The sequence below is a fragment of the Chironomus tepperi genome, unplaced genomic scaffold, assembly GCF_022539635.2.
Source record: "Chironomus tepperi strain 1889 unplaced genomic scaffold, CSIRO-AGI_Ctep_v1 contig_445, whole genome shotgun sequence".
Classification (NCBI taxonomy): Eukaryota; Metazoa; Arthropoda; class Insecta; order Diptera; family Chironomidae; genus Chironomus; species Chironomus tepperi.
The window spans coordinates 1105879-1129914 of record NW_027226567.1 but is presented as its reverse complement, the minus strand read 5'-3'; the positions used below and the strand labels follow the sequence as shown (position 1 = coordinate 1129914).

The 24036-nt window shown below is 33.9% G+C and overlaps 3 protein-coding genes across 7 annotated transcripts in view; 1 reads left to right on the top strand and 2 right to left on the bottom strand.

Moving 5' to 3' along the window:
- hang (hangover) overlaps positions 1–17286 on the bottom strand; it is a 21364-nt gene extending 4078 nt beyond the window's left edge. Inside the window, exons 1-4 of one of the 2 annotated variants that reach the window (XM_070649999.1) lie at positions 16760–17286; positions 2291–2476; positions 286–636; positions 8–196 (exon numbers count right to left, since the gene is read on the bottom strand). In XM_070649999.1, coding sequence (XP_070506100.1) covers positions 8–196; positions 286–636; positions 2291–2476; positions 16760–16792 — 759 coding nt within the window. In that variant the 5' untranslated portion in view covers positions 16793–17286. Of the gene's footprint in view, positions 1–7; positions 197–285; positions 637–2290; positions 2477–2822; positions 3034–16759 lie in introns of those variants that run through there. The other variant, XM_070650000.1, reaches the window with a different exon arrangement.
- On the top strand, positions 7515–20213 carry LOC139097961 (regucalcin-like). 3 transcript variants are annotated; one of them, XM_070650011.1, is made up of 6 exons: positions 7515–7835; positions 17011–17075; positions 17143–18712; positions 18950–19544; positions 19601–19791; positions 19895–20213. In XM_070650011.1, exons 3-6 carry the CDS (start codon positions 18662–18664, stop codon positions 20045–20047), a joined length of 990 nt encoding a protein of 329 aa, XP_070506112.1. In that variant the 5' UTR covers positions 7515–7835; positions 17011–17075; positions 17143–18661; the 3' UTR covers positions 20048–20213. The 3 variants fall into 3 exon arrangements, with proteins under 3 accessions (XP_070506112.1, XP_070506113.1, XP_070506111.1); XM_070650012.1 differs by lacking the exons at positions 17011–17075; positions 17143–18712 and having other exon boundaries at positions 19895–20203; XM_070650010.1 differs by lacking the exon at positions 7515–7835 and having other exon boundaries at positions 17011–18712.
- LOC139097958 (deubiquitinase otu-like) lies at positions 20040–24033 on the bottom strand. Of its 2 annotated transcripts, XM_070650002.1 has the most exons (8): positions 23925–24033; positions 23746–23833; positions 23614–23682; positions 23336–23555; positions 21289–23204; positions 21116–21168; positions 20929–21061; positions 20040–20670 (listed from the first exon to the last, which is right to left on the bottom strand). In XM_070650002.1, the coding sequence occupies exons 2-8, from the start codon at positions 23822–23824 to the stop codon at positions 20306–20308; spliced, it is 2835 nt and encodes a 944-aa protein (XP_070506103.1). In that variant the 5' UTR covers positions 23825–23833; positions 23925–24033; the 3' UTR covers positions 20040–20305. The 2 variants fall into 2 exon arrangements, with proteins under 2 accessions (XP_070506103.1, XP_070506102.1); XM_070650001.1 differs by having other exon boundaries at positions 21116–23204.
- Between the last annotated feature and the right edge of the window lie 3 nt (positions 24034–24036).

Below are 24036 nucleotides of genomic sequence, written 5' to 3'. Positions count from 1 at the left end.
AACTCACGGCATATGATGCAAATGGATTTGATACACTGTTGATATGTGTGAGACCCAACGACGTTAGTATTGGCGGACCGTTTCCATTTTGACTTTGTGTTTGATTCCGAGAATCTTCATTTTCTGATTCATCATCACTACTACCTTGCGCTAAAAATTGTGAGGGATCTAATTCCATAACATTCTCCTCATCCTCCTATAACGAAGCAAAAAAGCAAATAAATTAATAATTGATGAATATCTGCAAAAATTGTACAGCTTATTAGCAGAAAGAGAGAAACTTACGTCATCGGATGCAGGTTCAGACTTAATGAAACTTGTGTCGATATCACTTGATTGTTGTTGCTGTACAAGCTCTCGGAGTTTTCGTCTCTGTAATTCTGCTTGTTTCTCCTGAAACTTTTGTTGTGCATTCTCAAGTGCTGGTTTCAATTGATTTCCATGTCCATTTAATTGATTCTTAAGTAATGATTGGCCAGTGCTTTGTACTTTACCATCACCACTACCCGACGTTGAGAGCCAGATTTTTTGCTTCCTCTGAGCTGCATCACATCGATTTTTGAAACTTTGCCATGAATTTAAATAACTTACACACGAATGGCAAATGTTTACTGATAAACGATCTGTTAAGCTAACCTGCATTATGGATAAACAGGAAAGAAAAAAAAACATTATTAGATATGTGTTCAGTTTGGCTAGAATCACGAAAAATAGAAAAAATTTATCGAAATAAACAACAGAATGTGGTATCCAATAAATCATCCAAATAAGCCCATATGACACTGTGTATAGTGCCTGAATTAAATAAAAATCGATTTCAATTAGCAAGTTTTTTACTGTTGTGTCGTCTGATGGTCACAGCCGCGTAATCATAATATTTCAATAAGCGGATGGACTATTTTCAGCTTCAACAACAAGCAATTCTCTCATATTTGATGTGTATTTTTTGACTCTCATCACATAGTTCCATCCGCTTGTTCACACACAGAAGTAAAAAAAATGTGTAAGCCGAATTGTATATAAAAAGTGAATAAAAAAGATTGTACAAAGTTTCATTCCATCACCATCGTTCAGGCATACACTTATTTGAGTTGCCATCGACAGGGGCATTTCGACTTATTTCGCTTGCGATAAGATAATGTCGAAATTGGAACCCGAAAAAAAATATAATATAGCTTGCGTGCGTCAACTAGCAACTTGAATATAATATACAATCACCATCTCACAATATAACGAGGCGAGCACGACTTGTTTTGGATAATGTGTAGCGTATGAGAGATATAATTGCCAGCTCACTCACATTTACCATCATCGTCCGTCGTCATCATCATCATCAACATGATGTTCTATTGCTTGAGCTGATTTCATTATTTTTTAATTCTTCTCGATCTTTATATCATTCTCAGCTCTTTCTCTCTTTCCACTCCATTCACATGCTGCTTCTATATTTCTTATTTCCTTTATCCCCCCAAATATTGTATGTTGCCTGCTTCGGCTGCTTCTATTCGAGAGACGTATTACAGAACATAATGGAAGAAGATTTCAAAGGTTTCATGCACCATGTGACCGTAGACTGTATTTTAGGTATGAAATGGAAGCGTATGATATACGAGACGAATGTATAGAGAAAATTGAGAGAATGAAGGAACCAACAATATTGTATTTTTTCTGTTTTTTCGGGAAACAGGGATGATGCACGACGATTGTCAATCAATTATCATCCTGTTTCTTTTACATTTTTGTTTCATCGCCATTTTCGGTTTTTTTTTATTCTACCGTAGCCTGTTCTTCTTGTCATGATCATCGTTCCGTTCGTCAATACAATTTCAACTTTAAACCGCATTCGCAATCTGTTCTCTTTCTTTCTTTAACAGCACAACCACTCATGGCTCAGTGGCAAAAAAACCAGTCCCATTGAGTATATTTTTTCATCATATCCATTAAAAAAAAGTGTGATGATTCAAAGGTATAATAGGAAACCACCAACACATCGATCGGAAAGATACTTGAAAAATGTTTCATCATCATCATCAGCAGAGCTCAAGCGAGCAAACTACGAGCACTCAGTAGTATATATTTTCTTTCGTATTTCTGTACACTTTTCTATGTGCTCGCATGTGACCACACTGACATTATCGATTTTTCCTACACAATTTAGCTCTTGACTCTATAGGCACTTTCATATATTGGATGATTCACTAATGCACATTTATTTCGATCTACTGGATTCCTGAGTCAAATTGACCAGGAATTTCCGGAGAAACTCAAATATTGGATGTTATGAACTCACCTGAATTTGTACACATGATGATATTTTTGTCTGAATTGGCTGCTTATCTGCTGCTTGTGTTTTAAATATTTCCACACACTCACTTTGAGGTGCCAGGCACAAGCGACAACAATTACGATTTTGTGTCATCGCTTCAAGTCCTAAATTTCTTACTACAGTTTTCTTCCTTTTCTTTAATGAATTTATCTATAGATAATAAATGAAAATTGAATAAGAAAACAATATTAACGTGTTTACTGATGAGTGTTGTCTAATTAAATAAAAAACTTATTGAGCTTATGGACAAGCTACTTCTATCTTGAAATAAGCAAGTTTCAGAAATGCCAATAAAATTGGTGAGAGAAATACAATACAATTGAGAGAGCGCGAGAATAAAATGAGTGAGATTTGAACAGTCAGGTAGTGTAGAATGTCAATGAAGCACGAGATATGGAGCTTGTTTCAAAAGAGAATCATCGAATGTAGAAGTCCAGGTATTCTCCACTTGGAGCTTAATTTTAACTCAATATGTACATAAAGTTTTGATTCTTACAAATAGAAAAAAAGTTTATAAAATCTGCTTCTGTTATTGTTTGATATCGCTGTTAATAATTTACAGGTAATTCCGTTTTTCCGGTTTATACAATTTTCATTTAAATACACAATATGACTATGTATTATTTAAAATATGACTTTTCCTTTTGACTTTTTTTTTTCCTCTCCTTCTGATTGTGTTCACCGCTATAACGTTGAAATGAAACTGAGCTCGTTTCATACTTGCTCGAATCGTCGTTACTCATTCAAGCTGCTTCGGGTTTCTAGTGATTATATGATGTGATGATGCATAGACTTGTATATATTTGATTGTGTCGATTTTTTTTTCATTTCTTCATTGGGCTAATGGTTGTACACATTTTCAAAAAAAATCACACATTTAATTTTTCTTGGCATTTTGATTTCCAGAATTGACTTTTAAGAACACAGGAAAAAACATTCATTATTGACGACGACGACGACATTGATGATTATGATGATGTCTCTCATGAAGCAGTGACGAAAATGTGATTTGATTCCTCATAATCTCTCACATTCTCCTTGAACCTTTGCGACAATAAGCCTCTCAGCAACAACGACAACCATATGCTCCTATTTCATGCTATCTACACTATTTTACACTCACGGATGAGCATAAGATGTAATAATAATAAACGTGTAGCATACAATGAGGGAAGTAAGCAGCTAAAGAATCTTTTATTCTTGTTGTTGATGAAATTCGAACGACATAAAGAAATTGTAAAATGCAAAAAAAGGCAAAAAAAGAAGTGAAGAAGACGACGACAAAACACACAATTGATGTGGCAATGGCAAGCAGATGTCAAGAATTTTTTTAGAGACTATAACAGAAAAAGAGCGAATCAGTGATGAGGGCACTACACACATTCTTTCTTTTATTTAAAAAAATTGAGTATTTTGTTGTATCTACAGCGCGACATCAATTTCCTTTTGTACCTACGTTCATCATTCAATCGTGTATTGGTGCCAAGCTGGTGCATTTTGAAGCTAACGTGACTCGATTTCATCAAGTATCAACCCGCTTTTTACATGCAGCCTTATATCTATAGCCTTTAGTATATATGTACATATTTTTTTTATTCATCGACGTTAAATTTCACGAGAACCTGATAATTTGCTCTCGACCACATTGGCACCAATTATTACAATATTTTGTGTGCTCCATACACAATTCGATTTACTTCCATACGACACCATCGAGTCAGTGTGAGAGATAATAATAATTTTTTTTTTTTTGTTAATGATAAACCAAATCTAATGTACTCACTTATACTTAGTAAATGACATAGAGAAGCCTTCACTAAAAAATCATAATCCATGAAAAATCAGTTCTGATAACAGCGACACAAAAAATACTTTTTTTTTTCGTTTACTGGTTGTCGGGTGCAATTTCTAGTTTCGAAAGAGAATGGACATCCAAAAAAAATATATACAGACATTACTTTTTTTGTGGAGGTCGATTGAACATGGAAATATGTGCGAATCCGAAAATATGGCGAACATCATCATCAACAGTCGGTTGTCGTTCATATAGATGGAGACACGTCATAAGCGAAGCAGCTCTCTTTTGTCCATTGATTTATTTATCGCTTTTTATCGTTTAAAGATTATTGGAGTGGCACATTGACGATGACGATGATGATGATGAGTGAGTTGAGGCTCAACTGTATGACATGATTGTGTTAGTTAATGCCCAGTGAATTTCTGGAATTTTTTATCGTATTACTGCTGCCACCGATTTTGGTAAAATAACAATTGTTATGGAACAGAACAGAGCAAAAGCAGAACAGAACGAAGCAGAAAGAATGGAGAAAATGTTTGTTGTTGTTGCTTTCATCCATCCATCTCTGGATGTTCCATACTTATACTAAGTTCCCTCTTACATACAGATGAGAACGTCTCTCGAATGTTGTAGGTAAGCAAGAAACCCAAAAGAAAAACATTTCAGTTAGTTCTGCGAAAACGGGATGAGTTGAGTTGATGCCTGCATGTGTGCATCATTTTTGAACAGACTGTACATTATTTTTTTTTTGCCATCTTCGATATGCCTTCTTCTTTGCCACATCTCTATCCGCACATATTCCCAATCGTTCTTCTCTGCAAGCCCTCTCGGCTTTTTCTGTATATTTCGAGTAATTGGCTTCCCCTAACACATGCACAATGTCTCGAACAAAAAAAATCATTTCTGTTTGCTCGTCGTACGTATGAGGTGTATATATGAAATAAAATCATTCCATTACATCAGACAGAGAGTCAGAAGCGGGCTTCAAAAAAGAAATGAAATTATAATCTTCTGGTTAAGGCAATTCGAGTGGACTCGCAATTCGAGTACGAAATGAACGGTGGACGAAGCAAAAAAAAAAAGGGATAACACATAGCGGATGTATGATGATAAAATGAGATGAATGCAAGTTCATCGACCAACTTTATTCGTCGTCCCAAAAAAAAGACAGAAATTCTTTTATGGATATAGCGACAGCTGATGAAAAAGGAAAAGAGTTTAATCGAATGGAAGTTGAAAAAAACTGAAATCTTCTTTCATATCGAGATTCTACACGAATATCACACTCGATCGCGTACGCTCGTCGACTTTTCATTCTAATGTCGGTCTATTTTTGTATGTGTTTCAACATACAGTGTGGAATGCGAGCTAGTTTTAACGCTATCTACACCTCACTACACGTCTGTTTCAACATTTATGCTTTACGTCCTGACCAGGTGTTACTGATATTGACATCTGATGTTTATATTGTTGTTAGTGCCATGAACATTACTACATTATGTGTCCAATAATGATTTTTCAGGCACACACATTTTGTGAGATGCATTAAAGGAAATAAAATCATTTTTTTATGTTTCAATCATTGCATGCCATGATAGTCATCAGTGAACAAAATCATTTGTGTCGTGTCACTTGCAAAACTATCTGCATTAGACTATTTAGATTAAATCGATAGTTTGGCATTGAGAGTGAAAATTAAATTATCTTCAAATAGAAAGTAGTGAAGAAGCTAATGGTCATTAAGAAGGCTGGTTCTTATCATAAATATTAAATCCAACAGGATTTGAGACTCTAAAAACAATTCTTCTGTATTTGTGCTGCTGTGACGTCACATTCTGTTGTTTATTTGAGGGAATTCCGTTACTGTGGCTTTTTGGACCAATGAATTTTGAAGATGATTTAAACATTAAGGCGTCTGAATTTGAGTTCAACTGCTCACATTTCCTATAAAGATGAGACGACGTGAATGTTTTGAGACATTTTGAACTAATTCATGATTCTTATCATAAATATTAAATCCAACAGGATTTGAGACTCTAAAAAAATATTTCTGTATTTGTGCTGCTGTGACGTCACATTGTGTTGTTTATTTGAGGGAATTCCGTTGCTGTGACTTTTTGGACCAATGAATTTTGAAGATGATTTAAACTTTTCGCTTGTATCATAGGTTATTTGTGTACAGGATGTGCTTATTTGCAAAGTCAAATTAGTCATTTGTAAAGTCAATTGCAGACAGTTCTGAGTACTTGCTGGTTATTGAGTTTACATTTAATTAGATCTATTTGTATGTCTTGTATTGACTTTTTTAAGGATCAAATTCCAAAAGATACACTAAATTATTGAGACACATATGTAGGTTTCCAGCTAATTGAAAGACGAGCACGGTGAGGTAATAATTCATTAGAAGTACTGAAACCTGTTGTGGCAAAAACACATCTACAAAAACTACAAGTACTACAAAACAAATTCTTGAGAATTGTTCTCAACAAAACAAGATATGAAAGGATATCAGATCTACATACTGAAGCAAAAATACCCTCTATTGAGGACTACGTCGGAAAGTTGCAAGCGAATTTCAACACTCGTCTTGCGTCGCGAAACACCGAATAAACCACAACATAAATTAAAGCAAAACAATTTCAAAATAAAATCAAAAACTAAGTGATGAATGCGATAAGCCAGAATCCTTTAAAAATTTAAATACAAATAAAATGTATCCAAACTTTGTACATAATTAAGTCAAAAATTTAATGAATAAAAAGTTTATTTTAAAAAAAAAAAAAAAAAAATAAATGTACGTTCGGCCAATCATCTGTTTCTTGGCAAACCTGTTGATGAATTTACTAGCTGACGCTGGCTTGTGTCATTCTTCAAAAAAGTCACGAATCGTCTTGAAATCCCAAGTTTTCATTTGACTAGTTGAATATCTTTTTCTAAGGATGAAGAACGTATTAGGAAGACTGATTTGATAGAAAATGTGAAAGATCTGGTTTTAAGCCAGAGGTTCCGCGGCCTGAAGCCAGAATTTTCGACTTTTCTAAGCCATGAGCCTTGATCCAGTGTGATGCGACTTCTTTGAACTGGATGAAATAACAATAGATCCACTCGAAATATCAATGTTAGGCTTAACATGCCTAATGCTTATTTCCTGCATCCATGACCCATAATTAAGCTTGAATGAGTCTTCATTGTGTTCATTTATCATCCTCAAAAATCTCGAATCTTTTAAAGAAATCTCAAATGCGTCACCTGCTTATTGACTTCCAAGAAGCTGGGAATTATTCAATGCCTTCTAAGAATAATATTAAATTAGATGAAGGCACAATTTCCAGCTCAATCCACTTCATTTTGACCTTGACTTCATGATAATCTAAACATTTTCATTTCCAGGGTTTACATCCACAAGCCTATTAGGCATTACCATTACTTTGAGCTCTAATCTAGTTCATTCATATACAGCAATACTTTTGTATTTGCCAATAAACCTTCACATATTTTTTTTTTGGGGAAACAAGCTGTTATCAACCACAAACAATACCAATTAATGATGATAACATACAGTAAACCTGAAGTTGTGATTAAAAAAAGCGAAAGAGAAAAAACGTGCCGGTATTTAAATTCACTTCTAGAGCTACAATATACTTCAGTTTTGAATTTCATCGAGTTGAAAAGAGACGAATAAGGCACGGGAGAGAGCAATAGCAAATAAAAGTGAGTGTGATTTTTATTGTTTTGTTCCTTTATGCTTTTTTTGCATAATCTTTTTTTATGACCTTCATTCGGTTTATATTGCAATGATAATGCTGCCTTTATATCCGCCGAAAACTCCTCGGTGATTCATAAAAATTCAAAGCATACTCGAATGATTTTCGTGGAACTAATTTGAGAGAAACTTTGCTGAGAATTTCTAGAGAACATTCTATCCTACTCACGCGGACTATTCTTACCGCTGTGTCTCTATCTCTATTTTTTTGCACATGCTCAATCGTTACTATTTGTCTACCTAACATGCATGTACGGGAGCAAAATTGAGAACCGTACTATAAAGTGCGTTTTCGGGTAGGGAGAAAGAAGAAGAACAGGAGTTGTGAGATAGAAAAAAAAAATGAGAGAATGATAAGAAGTAAAAATCTTCAATGAATAAAATATTTTTTAACGCGATATTTTGTTTACATTTTTTTTTTTTCACTTTTTTTTCTCTACTATACAGACGCTTTTTTTTTTGCATCTCTGCACATGTGGTTTTTGTTTTGGTCTCTCATATGATACTCAAAAAAAAAATGTTATTTTTCTTCAATGAATAAACATTTCTGTTTGTTTTTTTTTTTTCTTCTCAGCCACATGAGAGCAAGGTAGCGTCATCATGTGCGAATTTCCTAACATTTGAAATATTTTGTTTGTGCAAATTTATTTAGCATTGAATTAATGTCTGAGTGGATCTCGTTGAGGAATTGATTCGGTTTTTATTAGTGTAGATTATTTTGGACATTCCGGTTTGGTCTTTGAGATTATTTGTAGTAATTCTTAATGAGTTTATCGCTATTTGACATTCTTCTGGGCTTAAGTCAGTGGTTAGCAACCTGTCTGCCGCCAAAGATGTCTTTAAATGCCATGAACCGTATACCTTGTATGGTTTCGGTCAAGGTTTCCCACTAAGGTGTGTCGTGGCACTCAAGTTACCCACCACTAGTTTAAATGGTAGCAATCTTGTGCTGGACAAGATTTGTGTTATATTCTCAATGATTTCACCATCAGTTGTGCTGAAATTCTTAGTTAATATGGTGAAATATTCGTTGCTAAGCTTAATTCCAGTTTGTTGAGTTATCCTCTTGGTCATCTGGATTATTTCATTGCAAATATCCTGTTGATTATCGCATTCTTTTGAATATCTTCCTCACTGATGCATCATTCATTATTTTCCCAACTTCCAATATCGAAAATAGCCCTGGTTCCATATGATAATCTCAAAATTACGTTTGTCATTCAGCCAAAATCACAATGATTGTGCATAAAACCAGTGATGATAAAGATAATTTTTGTTTTATTACACACAATTAAAGCCAATCATTATGACTTGTGGGACGAATGACACGATGAGGCGATATCGATAGTTGGTATGAGATTGCTTATCTAATCAATCATTAACAGACGAAGGTTTTTACTCTTCTTTCATTTAACCGAACCTCATAAAGCCGCCTCATACTCCCGGGTCGACATTGTGCCATACTCAATCAAAAGTGTATCCAAAGAAAATCATCTAATCTCACCCTCAAATCCAATTGATGAGGCAAATTCAAGCCAAATTTCATCGATTTTTGTGTTCCTCTCACACCAATATAAAGCGTCCATCCATCTTTCCTGCGCCGATACATATCGCTGTTATTATTTCACCCCAGGAAATGCTCATCAGTTCCACACACATTTTTGTCATTTGCTCTCGCTCTTTTTCCACCATTTCCATTTATTTCTCATCGCATCGTTAGCTTGCTAATGTTCGGATGAATGATATGGACTGAGAGGAATGAGGATAGTGATGAGATGAGATGAATATAAAAATGTGCTGATGCTGATCATAAAGTCATTATCTGACCTGCTTTTCAAGCTTTTTTTGGCAATTTCCCGCTCATTTGTCACTCTAGAATGGCCCATACTGTAGCATTTTTTATCTCCCATCTTAATTCGTCTAAAGATCCACAATTTAACCCCCCATTTGTAATAAAAACAAGAAGAGATATTCATCTCATCTCTAAACGTGAGCTGATAAGTTTCGTGTTGTTCCTATATTTGATTGTATTGGTGGATGTTGCTATACAGTTCCTCGTTTTCATTATTTTATGTGAATCAATAAATGTTGCCACTTGCCTGTGTCTTCTGGCATCCGATAGATTCATTGAAAGATGAAAATCCAATTTTCCCTTCTTTCCCTTTCGACTTTTCCGCTTCACTCTGTGCTATATTTGTTGATGATTGTCGAAGGGATCTCGTTGCTAAAGATGGAATAACGAATTAAAGGAATGAGATTTGATTGTGTGTAGGAACGAAAATGAAACAAAAGGAGGTAGAAAGTAGCATAAACACATCAACGACGATGGTGATGCTCTTGAAGCTGTATGTACTCTCGAGTGTAGCAAAAATTGCCTTTTTCTGGTGAAGTGTGTTGTTCACTACCAACGACAAAGCGCAGAAGCGATAGGAGCTCACCCAAAAAAATTTTTATCTATCCTCTCGCTGTGTTGCCTACAATATACACATACAACATCTACTCACTCATCCTCCCCCTCCTCACAATTCAATTCCAATTTTATTCCCATTCTAGAAGTATCATCCTTAGCCATAAAATTCCTTTTTACAGCATACAGTTAGAGATGTCAATACAAATACCCAAATACCCAAATATTTGGGGTATTTCATACTATTTGGGGTACATTTGGGTGTAAACAAATATATTTGGATCTGCTTTAAATTAACACCTTTTAGGTACTTAAATAAAAAATTCATTAAATTTTTGATAAAAAATTCTTAAATTTTTGATTTTACCAGTGAAATTTATCGTCAATTTTTTAGCGCATTTTTGAAATTTTTTTCAAAAAGGTAGCTTAATAAGACACTTTGTTCGTTCTCGGCTGTGACGAGATCTCGAAAACTAGACATCGTAGAAAGCTCAAGATTGTTTTAATAGTTCAGTTCCATCGAGTTATTGGGTTATCGGTCATTTAGAAGTTTCAAATCAACACATAAATGCTATAATTAACAATTTTTCATTTTCATATACAACAATAACAAAAACAACAACACGTTTTTTCATTGTTTTCCAGTGTTCTTCAATGTTTTTCGATGTTTTAACAGTGTTTACTGAATAATGTTTGAATTTTTTTGACCGTTATGAGGTTTGAATTATGAAAATCCGTTAAGGGATGAAGTTCTTAAATTTGTGGAAGATATATATGGATCTTGTTTTTTTGGCCTGGAAGTGACCTGGATCTTACTGGATCTTGGTTTTTAGGTCTGGAATTGACCTGGATCTTAGTGGATCTTGGTATTTAGATCTGGATCCTCCTGGATCTCGTTTTGAAGTTCTGGAAGTTCTGGAGATCCTACTGGATCTCGTTTCGTGGGCTAGGAAGTGCCCTGAATCCTACTAGATTTTGGTTTTGAGGTCTGGAAGTGATTTATTAATCAATTATTGATCGCTGGGACAAAAATGCGCTTAAGTCCCTCGATTAATAACACGAGGACTTTTGTAATTTTTTTACTAATTTGATTTTAACTTCATATTTTGAAACATAAAGCCTAATAAGCTTACATTAATAAAATTTGTCAATCCTTAGCCATAAAATTCCTTTTTACAGCATACAGTCAAGGCAGAAAAGAATCAAACTTTTTTCTTATGCCTCCTCATCCATTCTTTCCCTTCACATCTACTATTTGGGTATTTGGGTATTTGTACAAATAGTAAAAACCCAAATAATTGACATCTCTACATACAGTCAAGGCAGAAAAGAATCAAACTTTTTTCTTATGCCTCCTCATCCATTCTTTCCCTTCACATCTACTTGCTCCTTTATTTTTTTGTGTCGAGAAAGAAGAACATTTTTGTTGTATGTGATTTCATTCGAGTGAGCTCCTTTTCTTCTTTAACATCCAATAGACGTTGCTACTAGGCATTTCCTTTCCTTTCTGTCGCTGCTTGTGTTTCACATTTCATTCATCCATTCATTCGCACATTTCATAGCTCTGAGATGAGATGAGAGTATTTTCTTATCATTTCAGCTTGATGTGTTTTTTATGTATCTTGTTGTAAAAAAAGGAATGATGAGTTAGCACTGATGGCAGTGCTATAGAGAAAAGGGAGAAAAGGTTGCCATTAAAAGTTACAAGACCATCAACTGAATGTATATCGACTCGAAGAAATTTATATCATTTCTGTATTTTACAATCCTTATTCAGCTTGTAGTTGTGAAGGGCTTGGGTGGAGCTGGATGGAAACTTTTTATTCCTAAACAACTTTGTTTTTATGTGTTTGGATGGGATTTATTGAATTTCAAGGATTTTATGCATCCTCATCTGTTTTTCAAGCATCTAAAATGCTTGTAAGCTTATTTTGTCAATCTGGATGTTGAAAATGCAAAAAAATGTCATTGCAATCTAACATCCAGTTGACTTCAAAGCACCCAAAAGACCAAGCTATCATAATCGATACAACAGAAATTTGTTGCTCTTATAAATTTTTACATGCTGTGAGGAAAAAAACGAACTTTTTTTAAAATGTAAAGCATTTTCTTTCATGTCTTTCCCTCAGCATAAATTGCACAGAGTAAGATTCTGGTTGAGAAAAACCAATTCATCATATCTGAGTAGTTTTACTTGTTAGATAGATTAGACAAAATTAGACAGTATGAAATTCATGTAAGAAACAACAACAAAAAGAAGAAGAGGAAAGGAAAGTTTTTTTGAGGGTGGTTTACTTTAAGTATAGAATTTGATACACCCTGAGGTTGTTATCCAATTTTATTGCGTCGTTGCTCAGCATCTCTCGACTCATCCAGAATCAAATGACATCCATCTACATGAAAATGATGCTCCATATAGCGCTCTCATTATCGATTTTTATTCTTTCGCTTTCCATTGGTGCCTCCAATCATAAAAAGTTTTTGCCGTGTTGCCTTTATTTGCATCATCATCATCATCGTCATCATCAGAGGAAACAGTGAGCTGGAAAATTCTTTTTTTACGATTCCTTTTCTCGGATCTCCAACACAAAATTGTGAGCTATAACTTTGTCTTGATAGTTATAATATGAAAACCCTTAAACTATAAAATAGGTCGCTTAGCAACTTAACATAGAATACACATGTGAATGCACACATGAATCCCTTCCACATAAATGTGAAAGAAAGAGATAGTAAAGACATTGATAAATTAGACCATTCAATATTGACCGTATATATATGTTCACGATTGATACTTCCTCAAACACAAGTCCCTGGATATTCAAGTATACTTTTGATCAAAAACAATTTTTTTATGTTTTATGCCTGTTTTATATGTCCGATGTATGATTTTGTTCCATTAATGTCTTTGCCATTTAACTGTCATTTTGTCCACTTTCATGTGATATGAAAGAAATAGAATGGTTAGTTAGTTCCAAAAGTCCTATGGGATGAGGGTACAAGTTATGTCTCATGTGACATTAACTTTTTTGTTACTATTCCATTATTTTTCAAACTGAACTAATTTACTATGCTCGCCTCCTTCATCTTATACCTCACACGACATACATACATGCGAATAAACTGAAGAGAAACTGCGTGAAATTACAGAGAAAATCAATACAATAAATGAGGAAAGCATCTTCCTTCATCTATAAAACTATATTAGAGATGAAAGAAGTTAAAGGGAAAAAGGAAAATAGGAACGGATGAGTGTCTATCAGTGTTGATTATTGTTAAACTGTATGAGTGAGTGTGCGTATCTAAGCGAAGGAATCTCAAGATTTTCACATTATAATTTTATTGCGTGACCTATAGTAACCTTTGTATTTAATTATTAATAATTTTGAAAATTTTTTGGGTGCGGATTATTGCGAGTTTTTTGAGTAACTTGGTATTACTTACAATTTAAATGATCTGGTGTATGTATTGGTTGAGAAGAAATGAATTTTATGCTTGAATTAACTACTTAAGATGAATTTTAATGAAATTTAATTGATTTTCTTCCAAATTATTGAAAAAGACTAAAAAACAACAAACAAAGGGTGTTCACTATTAAAATTCTCGTAAAATTCAAATAAAATTTAACCGTTAAAACGTCTGTTCAAAATTCCGACCAGATAATTTATTGAAATAACACACAAGGTGTTTCACTTAAAAGCTTAAAATCCACACATTGTGCTTCATACAAAAATCAACAAAAAATATGCAGCAAAAGACGAAAAAGAAAAAAAAAATTGCAACAGGTGGACAGCAATTTTTATAAGAAAATTCATGATATTTTTTCTTCTTTGCAACAGCAACAATTTGAATAAGCGTAGCTGCTGTGAGACCAGTTCAAAATCATTGGCAACATCTGGATTGCGTTGCTTCACAATGAAAAAAAATCTCGCTCGCCCTGCTATCGATGTATATGAAAAGTTAAACAGTTCGAGTAGGCACAACCGTTTCAGATGAAGTGCTTCAACACAAAGATATATAAAATTGTGCCTGAAATCTCTGTGATGAGCATGCACTACTACCAATGTAGGTAGAATGGCAAATAAATCAGATAAAATTTTCTGATCCGATTGGCAATATTTTTTTTTTGGTCAAATGGACGCGCATAGAGCACAATGAATCATTTGACAATAAAAAAATTTGATTTTGGCTCCTATCATCGTCATCCATTGAGTCAGTCGTCAGTCGTTAGAATGAAAATTTTTAAAATGATACCATTTGTGATTTGCCTATGAGCTGGAAACAGCAAGCAAATAATCGACAATGATGAGAGCTGAAAATTTTTTTTTTGAGGGTTGAAAAATCAATAAAACCCGAATGGCATTTGATGACTGGCCTGGAAATTGGACAATGCATAAATTAACCATTTTACTGCGTCTGCCATAAACGAGGATGAGAAAAAAAAGATTTTTTTGGCAATTGCAAATGCATTGAAATTATTCAAGTTGACTGCTGCCTACAAATAGCGATGCGCGAAATTGCATTTCACGATGTGTTTGTGTTAATGGTATTTTGGTGATTAATGATGATAATGATTGTGTGATTGTATTATAAATGAAAATCAATTTTTTTCGTTCTTATTACGGATGGGATATTTAAAAGGTATGTGGAAGGGATAATATTATTAAAGTATTAATTGAATTGCAGCGAAGGTCCATTGAACTTTGATCCTTTTATTATTGATGATGATTGTTGGAATTCCAAGATTGACAAAATTTTTCGATTTTTGGACTCAGAATGCATTGAAAAGTCAATTTTCTAAGATCCAGTTGACGATCCAGCTGTTGTACAGAATCTTTGCTTTAATCCTCTCAATTGAGAGATCCTCGAATGTCATTCAAGGCTAAAGTTAGGTAAACCACAAAATTTCCATTATATTCAGACAAAATGTCACTCCAAAGCCTACTATACCCAATATTTCTTACAAAAATTGTCAAATATCAACCATTGATCCACCCAAAAAAGATTATAAACGCATAATTTGTGATATGGGCCATACAATTAAGGAAAAATGAGCACAAAAGGAAGCCAAAAAGAATGTGCATACATGCGAATATCTCAATGCTAAATGACAACGATGTCAATTGCCATAAACAATTTGTCATAAATCTCAACGGTGTAAAATTTGTTTCCCCAAAAACTTGCGCCAGTCATTTATCTATCTATTTATCTATACCCAAACCCACCCACCTAAATAATAATTATAATCAATAATTCTAACTCAAACTATTGTTGTATTTGATAATGAGGAAAAACAACAACTCCCACCTGAATTGTCCCAATTTAATTATGATAATTTCATTTTGCATAAAACTTCATTACACATTCGCAATTTAGAATAATTCGCACATCTCATAGTCTGGAGTATCTGGGCATATAATTATATGATTCTGTATATTCGTTCATCCATCCGTTCAATTCTATCTCTCTATCTCTTTTTCGCTTGCTAACTTTCTTACTTATTGTACATCTGACTATGGATATCCATCATATGGATAGATGGATGAAGTTTTTGTGCATTATATTTTGCAATTTAGAATGTTCTTGAATGTTTGGTGACTTTTAAGGCTGTACCAGGTTTGAATAGATTGTCGTCTTCATTATTGCTATCCTTGTATCGACATATAGCTCTGCGGGTAGACGATATTGAGAATCTAAGGTATTAGGTACCCAAGATTCATCAAAGGTTTGAACCCATCCAATGTCATGTACATAATCCAGTCGACATACCATTCCTGTGGATACATCAGACTAATTGTATTAGTTCGTTATCAATATGTTATCAGTAGTAATCCTAGAGTCTTTGTGTATATTGTTAGGTTGATGATTAGGAACTGAGCTGATAAAGCTTACAAGTAGTTAAACCGAGTAGATCCTTCATTTGTGACTTCAGGTCTAATCACACATAGTAGTAATACCTTATAAGAACCTTATTGCGTCTCATTCCATCAAAAAATCAGCAAAGAGCCATCAAATTGTGCAAAATAAAATGTTCATGCATCAATTCGTGCTGCATGATGCATCGTCCAGTAAAAAAAGATATGTACGGAAACCACAAGAATAAGAGTGAAGAACAAGAACTAAGAAGGTACATTCTTACAAAAGGGCGCAAGGAGAATGAAGGTGCAAAAGAAATGATGCGATGAAATCCATCTCTTGAAGCAAGCTCATCAAACGAACGTAAAAAAAAAAGAGAAGGAACATAAAGAATTTCTTATATTGAAGAAATAAAAAAACTCGAAATCCATCTGCCGATTGCCTCCTTCTTATTACATTTATTTTCTACCTGACCAAAAAGTATAAAGTATAAAGAGAATCTTCTTTCCTTTCAATTCACATTATCTGCCTTCAAAGTATGTCGTTTTACTTAATAAGTGAGTGAGTGAAGGAAGGAAAGAAGATGATTATGATAGAGATGCGACTTACCAACACAGGCTTCTTAAATTTTGTCGAATCCATTTCTTTTGCTACCACTCTAAATGACCTCAATTCAAATAACAATAAAAAATATGTATATGGCTGTGCGCTCGATGCGATTCACAATGTTTTTATTTTTCTTTCCGGTAATTTTCACACACAAATTTTTTTTTTTCCTATTCTTCCTTTATTTTCACTTTCTCTTTTTTTCTCATTCACAACTTTACTTCCTTCAACTTTTTTTTTTATTATTATTGTAGGAGAGAATCAACTTATTATGTATCCAATTAGGAGCTATATGATTTTTCCAACAAACACTCTCTGGGTGACTTTATGCACTATTCACAATCATTTTCCATTTCATTTAATAATAAAAATTATAACTTATATAGTGGATGTGCAATTATGTGATGTGATGAGTATGAGAGAAGGACAGAGAGCGAAGCGCGCGCGACAAATATAATCCAAAAATGTTGTATGTATATCAAATACACAAAATATCACACAAAAAAGGGGAAAAATTGTTATTTCACATCTTCACTGCTCAACGGATGAACTGAAAATGAATCAGCCACAAGCTGCCGATGCGAGAAGAGGGATTTTTCGGGCAGGAAGGGAAGAGAAGAGATATATAATAATACAAAAAAAAAATTGTTCATCGTCAAATGACTCTCTGTGTGACGAGATGAAGTAAGGAAGGAAGAAAAAATAAAACCCGTGAGCCCAAGCCTGCGTTTCATGTCGTTTTTCGATAATATTGTGTCCGTCTGTTAGGTGACTATTGCGATTTTATTTTATTTCATCCATCGTTCAATTGAAGGGACGTTTGATGATGAGCAACGGGGAAAAAATTATTGGTTGGGAAGCAGCATGCGTTGTTGTTATTGTTATTCTTTCGCAAATACACTATGTAATGAATTCTCTGAATGAGGAGGATATGCTCTTGATATTTCTGCTGGTAGTTGTGAGTGCGTAGGCTAGAACGGAAGCTTCCTTCATTTTCAATTAATTCTGAATTGGCAACGCATAGCAATTTAGATGATGATAATATTTATGTAAGAGAATCATAGAAAATGCGATGGATATGATGATTATCTATAAATAGGTTTCCTTAATTCATAAAGAATATTTAGAATTCAAATATTAACGGTTATTACATATTTAAATTTTGATCTATTGGATCTACATAGAATTCACAACCCGTTACTAAATCTGTAGCTACTAATTAATTTCCGGAAGTACTTGAGTAGTGGGCCAGTCCTACTTATTATGCAATCATGTAAATAGCACATAAAAGGGTTACAATGTGATTAAACAACTTCCAAATGGATTTAATTATTTACTATGATGTTTATTCTTCAGAGTTCAAAGGCACAATGAACTTTTGTATGAAAAGGGTTTTCAACTATGCACAAATTAATAAAATTTAAATAAAAATCAACCGTTGAAATTATGACAATTTTTGGTTATAAAATCACTCAAGTAAAACGCCAACCTACGCACTCTACATTTTAATCCGGAAGAAACACAGAAGTAAAGGACAAGAAAACCGAAAAATTTCGTAAGCATTAAAAAAAAAATTTTCAATGCCTTCATGTGGAATACATTTGATTAAGTAAAACAGGTGCAAAAATCGTCCATTACGAAGGCCTTAATTAAATTTATGAATCAAGCTCACAGCAAAGGAAGCAATACTATTATTATTGTTTCAAATATCACTTTGATTTTCTCTCATTTATAAATTATTCATTTCTATGTCTTATTGCTCTTATTGAGTATTAACTCAATTACTCGAGAGCATTTTATTGTTGATTTAAGAATATTATATAAAAACAAGATCAGCGACAAAAGTCAAGTTTAGTCTGAAATCGGCAGTTTGTTAAAGAAAATATACTTAACGTTTACTAAGCAATGAATAGCTGGTGCTGTATATTCGTCATCTTGATGTTCTTACGCTGTATTGTAAGTTTATGGAATTGGCAATAAAAATAGCTTGCAGCAACTCAAATTAATGCAAAAAATAACTTTTCACTATGATGTAAATTGGACTGTTGCACTTGCTGTTTTGCACGGTCTTCAGTCTTCATTATAAACTTAACAGTAGCTTAACTCGTTCAAATTTTAATTAAAATGTGTTTTAAATGTTTTTGTAAAATTTTATGTTTTTGCTGCTATGGATTTTGTTTTCGTCGTCGAAAGATGTCAGACGAGTTGCATATTGAGGAGATAACTAATGAGACACTAAGATGCATCTTAGGAGAAGGTCCACATTACGACGTTAAGTCACAAAACTTGTATTATGTTGATATTGAAGCACCTGCCATATTTCGTTATAGTCTTGAGACTGGAAAGATCTTTAAGGCAACAATCAAGGACAACAACTCACAATTGGGTTTTATAACTCCAATAGCTGGAAAGACTGATGAATTTGTTGTTGGTGCTGGACATGATTTGACTGTAATTAAATGGAATGGTGAGTCTGAAGAAGCAACTGTTCAAACAGTTCTTGTGACTGTCCAAAGTGAACTTCCAATAAATCGCATTAATGACGCCAAATGTGATCCACATGGACGACTCTTCTTCGGTACAATGGGCGATACAACAACAAATTTAAAGGATCATCCAACTGGATTCTTTTATCGTTACGATAATCCAAATGCAACAGTATTGAGAGATTCTGTTGGAATTTCTAATGGCTTAGCATGGGATGAGAAGTTGGGAAAATTCTATTACATTGATTCTGTCACACGAAATGTCAAAGTATATGATTATGAGTCATCAACAGGGCATATCAGTGAGTAGTTTCTGACATTTAATTAAGAATTAATGTAACCTTTTATTTCCATGTAGGCAATGAGTCAGTTCTTATTGACTTTGCAGTCACTCATCCAGATATCGAGTTTGCACCTGACGGAATGACAATTGATGAGAATGGATTTTTATATGTTGCTACATGGGATGGAGCTAGAATTATAATTATTAATCCAGTGAGCAAGGAAATTGTTCGAGAAATTCAAATGCCGGTTGATAAAGTCACTTCGGTAAGGGCTTACTAAATAAATCCAGATTTATTTAAATCTGAAGTTTAATCTCACGATTAATTTTAAACCCGAAACATCCAGTAACTGTATCTTCTACTTTTAGCTTGCATTTGGCGGACCAAGTTTGGACATTCTATTCGTCACAACAGCTGCTTTTCCAACTTCTGACATACATCCACCACCATCTGGAGCTGTTTTCAAAATAACTGGATTAAATGTTAAAGGACTTCCAATGAGCGAATTCAAACTTGATTGAGGAAAATAATTCAGAATGTTGTTTATTGCATATTATTAATAGTTCAGTTTTTACATCTCCATGATGATAATATAAGTATAAAAAAATTTAACTTCATTAAAAATAGTTATGGTTGACTTCCATAGTCTATACCTACCATATTAAAAGTAATTTTTCTTAATTTCATGATACTTCTTGTAAAATAATTAATAAATTTGTACTAAAAGAAAATATTCAAAGTAAGGCACATTAAGGTGCACAAAAAAAGTAACGTAAAGCTTAATTTGACGAATTTGCGTTGTTTACATTCGTGTTTGAAGTTTCATTCAAACCTGTTGAATTCGATTCATTTGACTGTTGTGTAAGAGTGTCTTGATGACTACTTGATGATTGCTGTGCGATTGGAGTTCCATTGAAAGCAACTGGATAAACTGGAGCTAATTGCGGAGTTGTTTGAATCATTGGCGTTTGTGGATAGTAAATCGGTGTTGGAGGTTGATAAATTATTGGATATGCAGGTTGTTGGAATGTATATCCTGTGAAATCAACTATGCCAGAGTCAGTACTGTTTACTGTACCATCCAATATTTGGGGTTGTGTTTGGTAATAAACTGGTGTTTGCGGTGCTGGTTGATATCCATAATCTGTTTAATTAAATGACAAAACAATTACATTAAATTATGTTTACAAAAGTGTTACTAAGATTGTGCAAAAATTGACTTGCTCAAGTATTATGGAAAAATCATTGGCAAACATTTTATGTAACGAATGCTAAGCTTCAATTATTGTAGCTTGGTATGAAAACATTTTCATAAAAATTTAACGCCTTTTACAAATTTAAAATCTTATATTTTGACAAGTTCAAAATTTCAAATTTCAAAAATACGTTGAAAAGTACTTACAAATTGGTTGAACAGCAGGAGTTAAAGGCATCAATTCACCGTTTTCAGTTTGATAGCAAATCAATGGTTGAGGAGGTTGAGCAATCATACCTTGTTGAGGAAATTGTTGGAAGTATTGAACTTGAGGTTGTGGCTGTAAAAAAGATTCATTAATTAATGAAATCACCAAAAATTTCAAGTTACTTACAGTCTGCATTTGAACCATTTGTGGGACTTGCTGTTCTTGATTTTGCGCTTCAGCTGAAGGAGGTGAAATAGGAGAAATCTGTAAATTAGTCATTATACCTAAAGAGGAACCTGATGTCAATGTTGAAGATGTCCTGTCAATATTATTAGATGACTGCGTAGACCCAAGATTACCTGACGAGTTCTGAGACGAAACTTGACTTGTACCTGATTTATTTTGATCAGCTTTGTGTACATTCTTGACATTTGAATTGAATTGAATTTCCTTTCGTTGATGATTATGCTGAATACGTCCTTTATCCTTATTTCCACTATTTGATTGTGAATTGTGGAAAACTCGTCGATTATTCATACTATTATTACTATTATTATGCGGATAACGATGCCCAGATTGTCCAGATGAGCCTGGTTTTGTCGAAACTGGAGTATTAACAGGAACAGGCGGTGGATCTTGACTATGACTACTAGCATTAATGTCCAATGTCTCAAGCTGATTAGCAACATTTTCCAAACGACGAGATATTCCAGATGCAAAGAAATATCGAACTCCAAGATTATAATAAAATTGCATAGTTGCGAGGTCATTTAATGGCAAATCATTTCCATTAAGATCAATGCTTTCCTGTGGTGACCAATTGATTGGCGAGTTAAGTTCATTATCACGAATCAAGTTCAAAGTATCGCGATTATTATTGTCTCGTTGCTCATTACTGTGATGACCAGCTGGATTATTAACTGGTTGTTGTGTGGGCGGCTGTTGATAGGAAATCAATGCTGGTTGAGGATAAGTATAAGGAACCATCGGTGGTTGATATTGGACAGTAGGAATTGGTTGTTGATATGGACTTGTTGGTATGTACTGGTATTGCGAAGTTGGCTGATACATTGGCGGTGGAGATTGTTGATCATACTGAACGAATTGATAATTTCCAGGCATTTCTTGGAAGATCGGTGGCTGAGGATTTTGAGGTGGTGGATACATTGGCTCTTGTTCATTATTATACTGCATATTTTCGCGCTCAATATCACCAACATAATTCATATTGTTATTATTATTTTGTGGATGATGGCTTTGATTATGATGCATGTTATTGTTATTATTATTGTTGAATCCACGATGATTATAGCGACGATTATTACCTCGGAAGTTCGGACGATGATGAACGTGAACAGGCATTATGATTTGATCCAAAGCACTCCTTGGTGGTTGAAAATGATCAAAATTTGTCAATTGCCCGAGCTTATATTCATCATTCGACATGATAAATTTCTTCTTCCCGTCATCATCAAGTCCCAAAATTGAGTCTTCATTAATCATTGGATCTTGAAATGAATATTTCATCGAATCAAAGCGACGATTCTTATCAAAATCTCCATAATATGGCCAGTGACGATCATCATTTTCACGTAATGGCAATCCATTGGCATCAAACCACTTCATACGTTGTTCCTTACGATTTTCACTCCATAATTCAAATTCTGTATTACGATAAATGCTTGGATCTAATGCTTTGGCAACTTTATAGGGAAATGGAGTGATTTTCTCATCAAGTAATTGACGAACGCACGACTTGTCACTCTTGTACAAGAATCCATCGACTGGTTTAAAGATCTTCAACTTTCCTGGATCATCACTACGATTGATGATCGTTATTGCATCCTTATTTTCATTAACAACTTCTTCGAAGTCTTCCTGATTGTGAAAATGGCAGGTACGCGGGTCCTTCAATACGCAATTAGTCTCTTCATGTCCATCAAATTCATGGATATCACCATTTGCATTCTTATACTTGGTTGGGTCTTCTTCTAACGGCAGAGTCGATTGCTCGTCTTGATCGTGTAACATCCTCTCAACAGCATACTTTACATCAGGAAGTTTGAAGACATCAGTGTAAAGAATCTCATAAACGATTGATTGACATTCAGCAAGACTTTCAACAGTCTCCATTGGATAAATCGTATCAAAATGTTTGTCTTTGTGGGAATAGAAGACACGAATTGGTTCCTTTTCCTTGTAATCATCGTCCTTAATGAAATCTCGATGCATCGTTTCCATATTTTGATTTGGCTCGAACAAGATGATGTTTCGCCTATGTAAATCGGATAATTTTATGAGTAAATGCGACAAAGAATTATATAAATATAATTTAAAAATGCTTAAAAATAGTATATTCATAAGCGTGATCAACTACAATCGCGACTAAATAATAAATTAACCTACTTGTACATTCGGGCAATAACTCGTAGTTCCAAAAGCGTCCCATAAGTACGACTTCGTCGTAAATTGCTGACATAATTGTAGAAATTCTTGTCTACTTCATTTGCATAATCCTTAATATTCAGTTCCATAAATGTGGCACAATCTTGACGGACTTTGTCATGATAGTTCTGGATGTCAAATACTTGCTCGGAAACAACACGAAAAAGTGAGCTTGCGTCACCTAAACATGTAAAAATAATGTTAAATGTATTATGTTAATCTAAATTAGTTATGCATACGCGCAACATGTTTCCGATAAAATCCACGTTCTTCTAAGTAATGATCAAGTTCATCGGGTCCTGGCTTGCCTTGATTAGAAAATTAGTTATTAAATAAAGCTTACTACTCATAAAAAGGGTTAATTAACTTACTTCCAGTAGCAAATGGTCGCCGATTTGGTTTATTATCGTCATCCTTCTCAATTTTATCGATCTTTTTCTTATCTTGCATAATTCTAACCTGAAATTGACCAAATTTTTAAATTTTTGTTGTAAAAAGCATTTTTTCATAGAAATTCATGCAAATTTCATGTTTTTCACAGAATTCTCACCTTTAACTAGCTAAATATCTATTTTTATAGTATCAATCCTTAAGAATAACCTAATTATTTACGCTAAAAGGATTTGATCGCAAAATTCTGCGAAAATTTTTTAAAAAGGGTG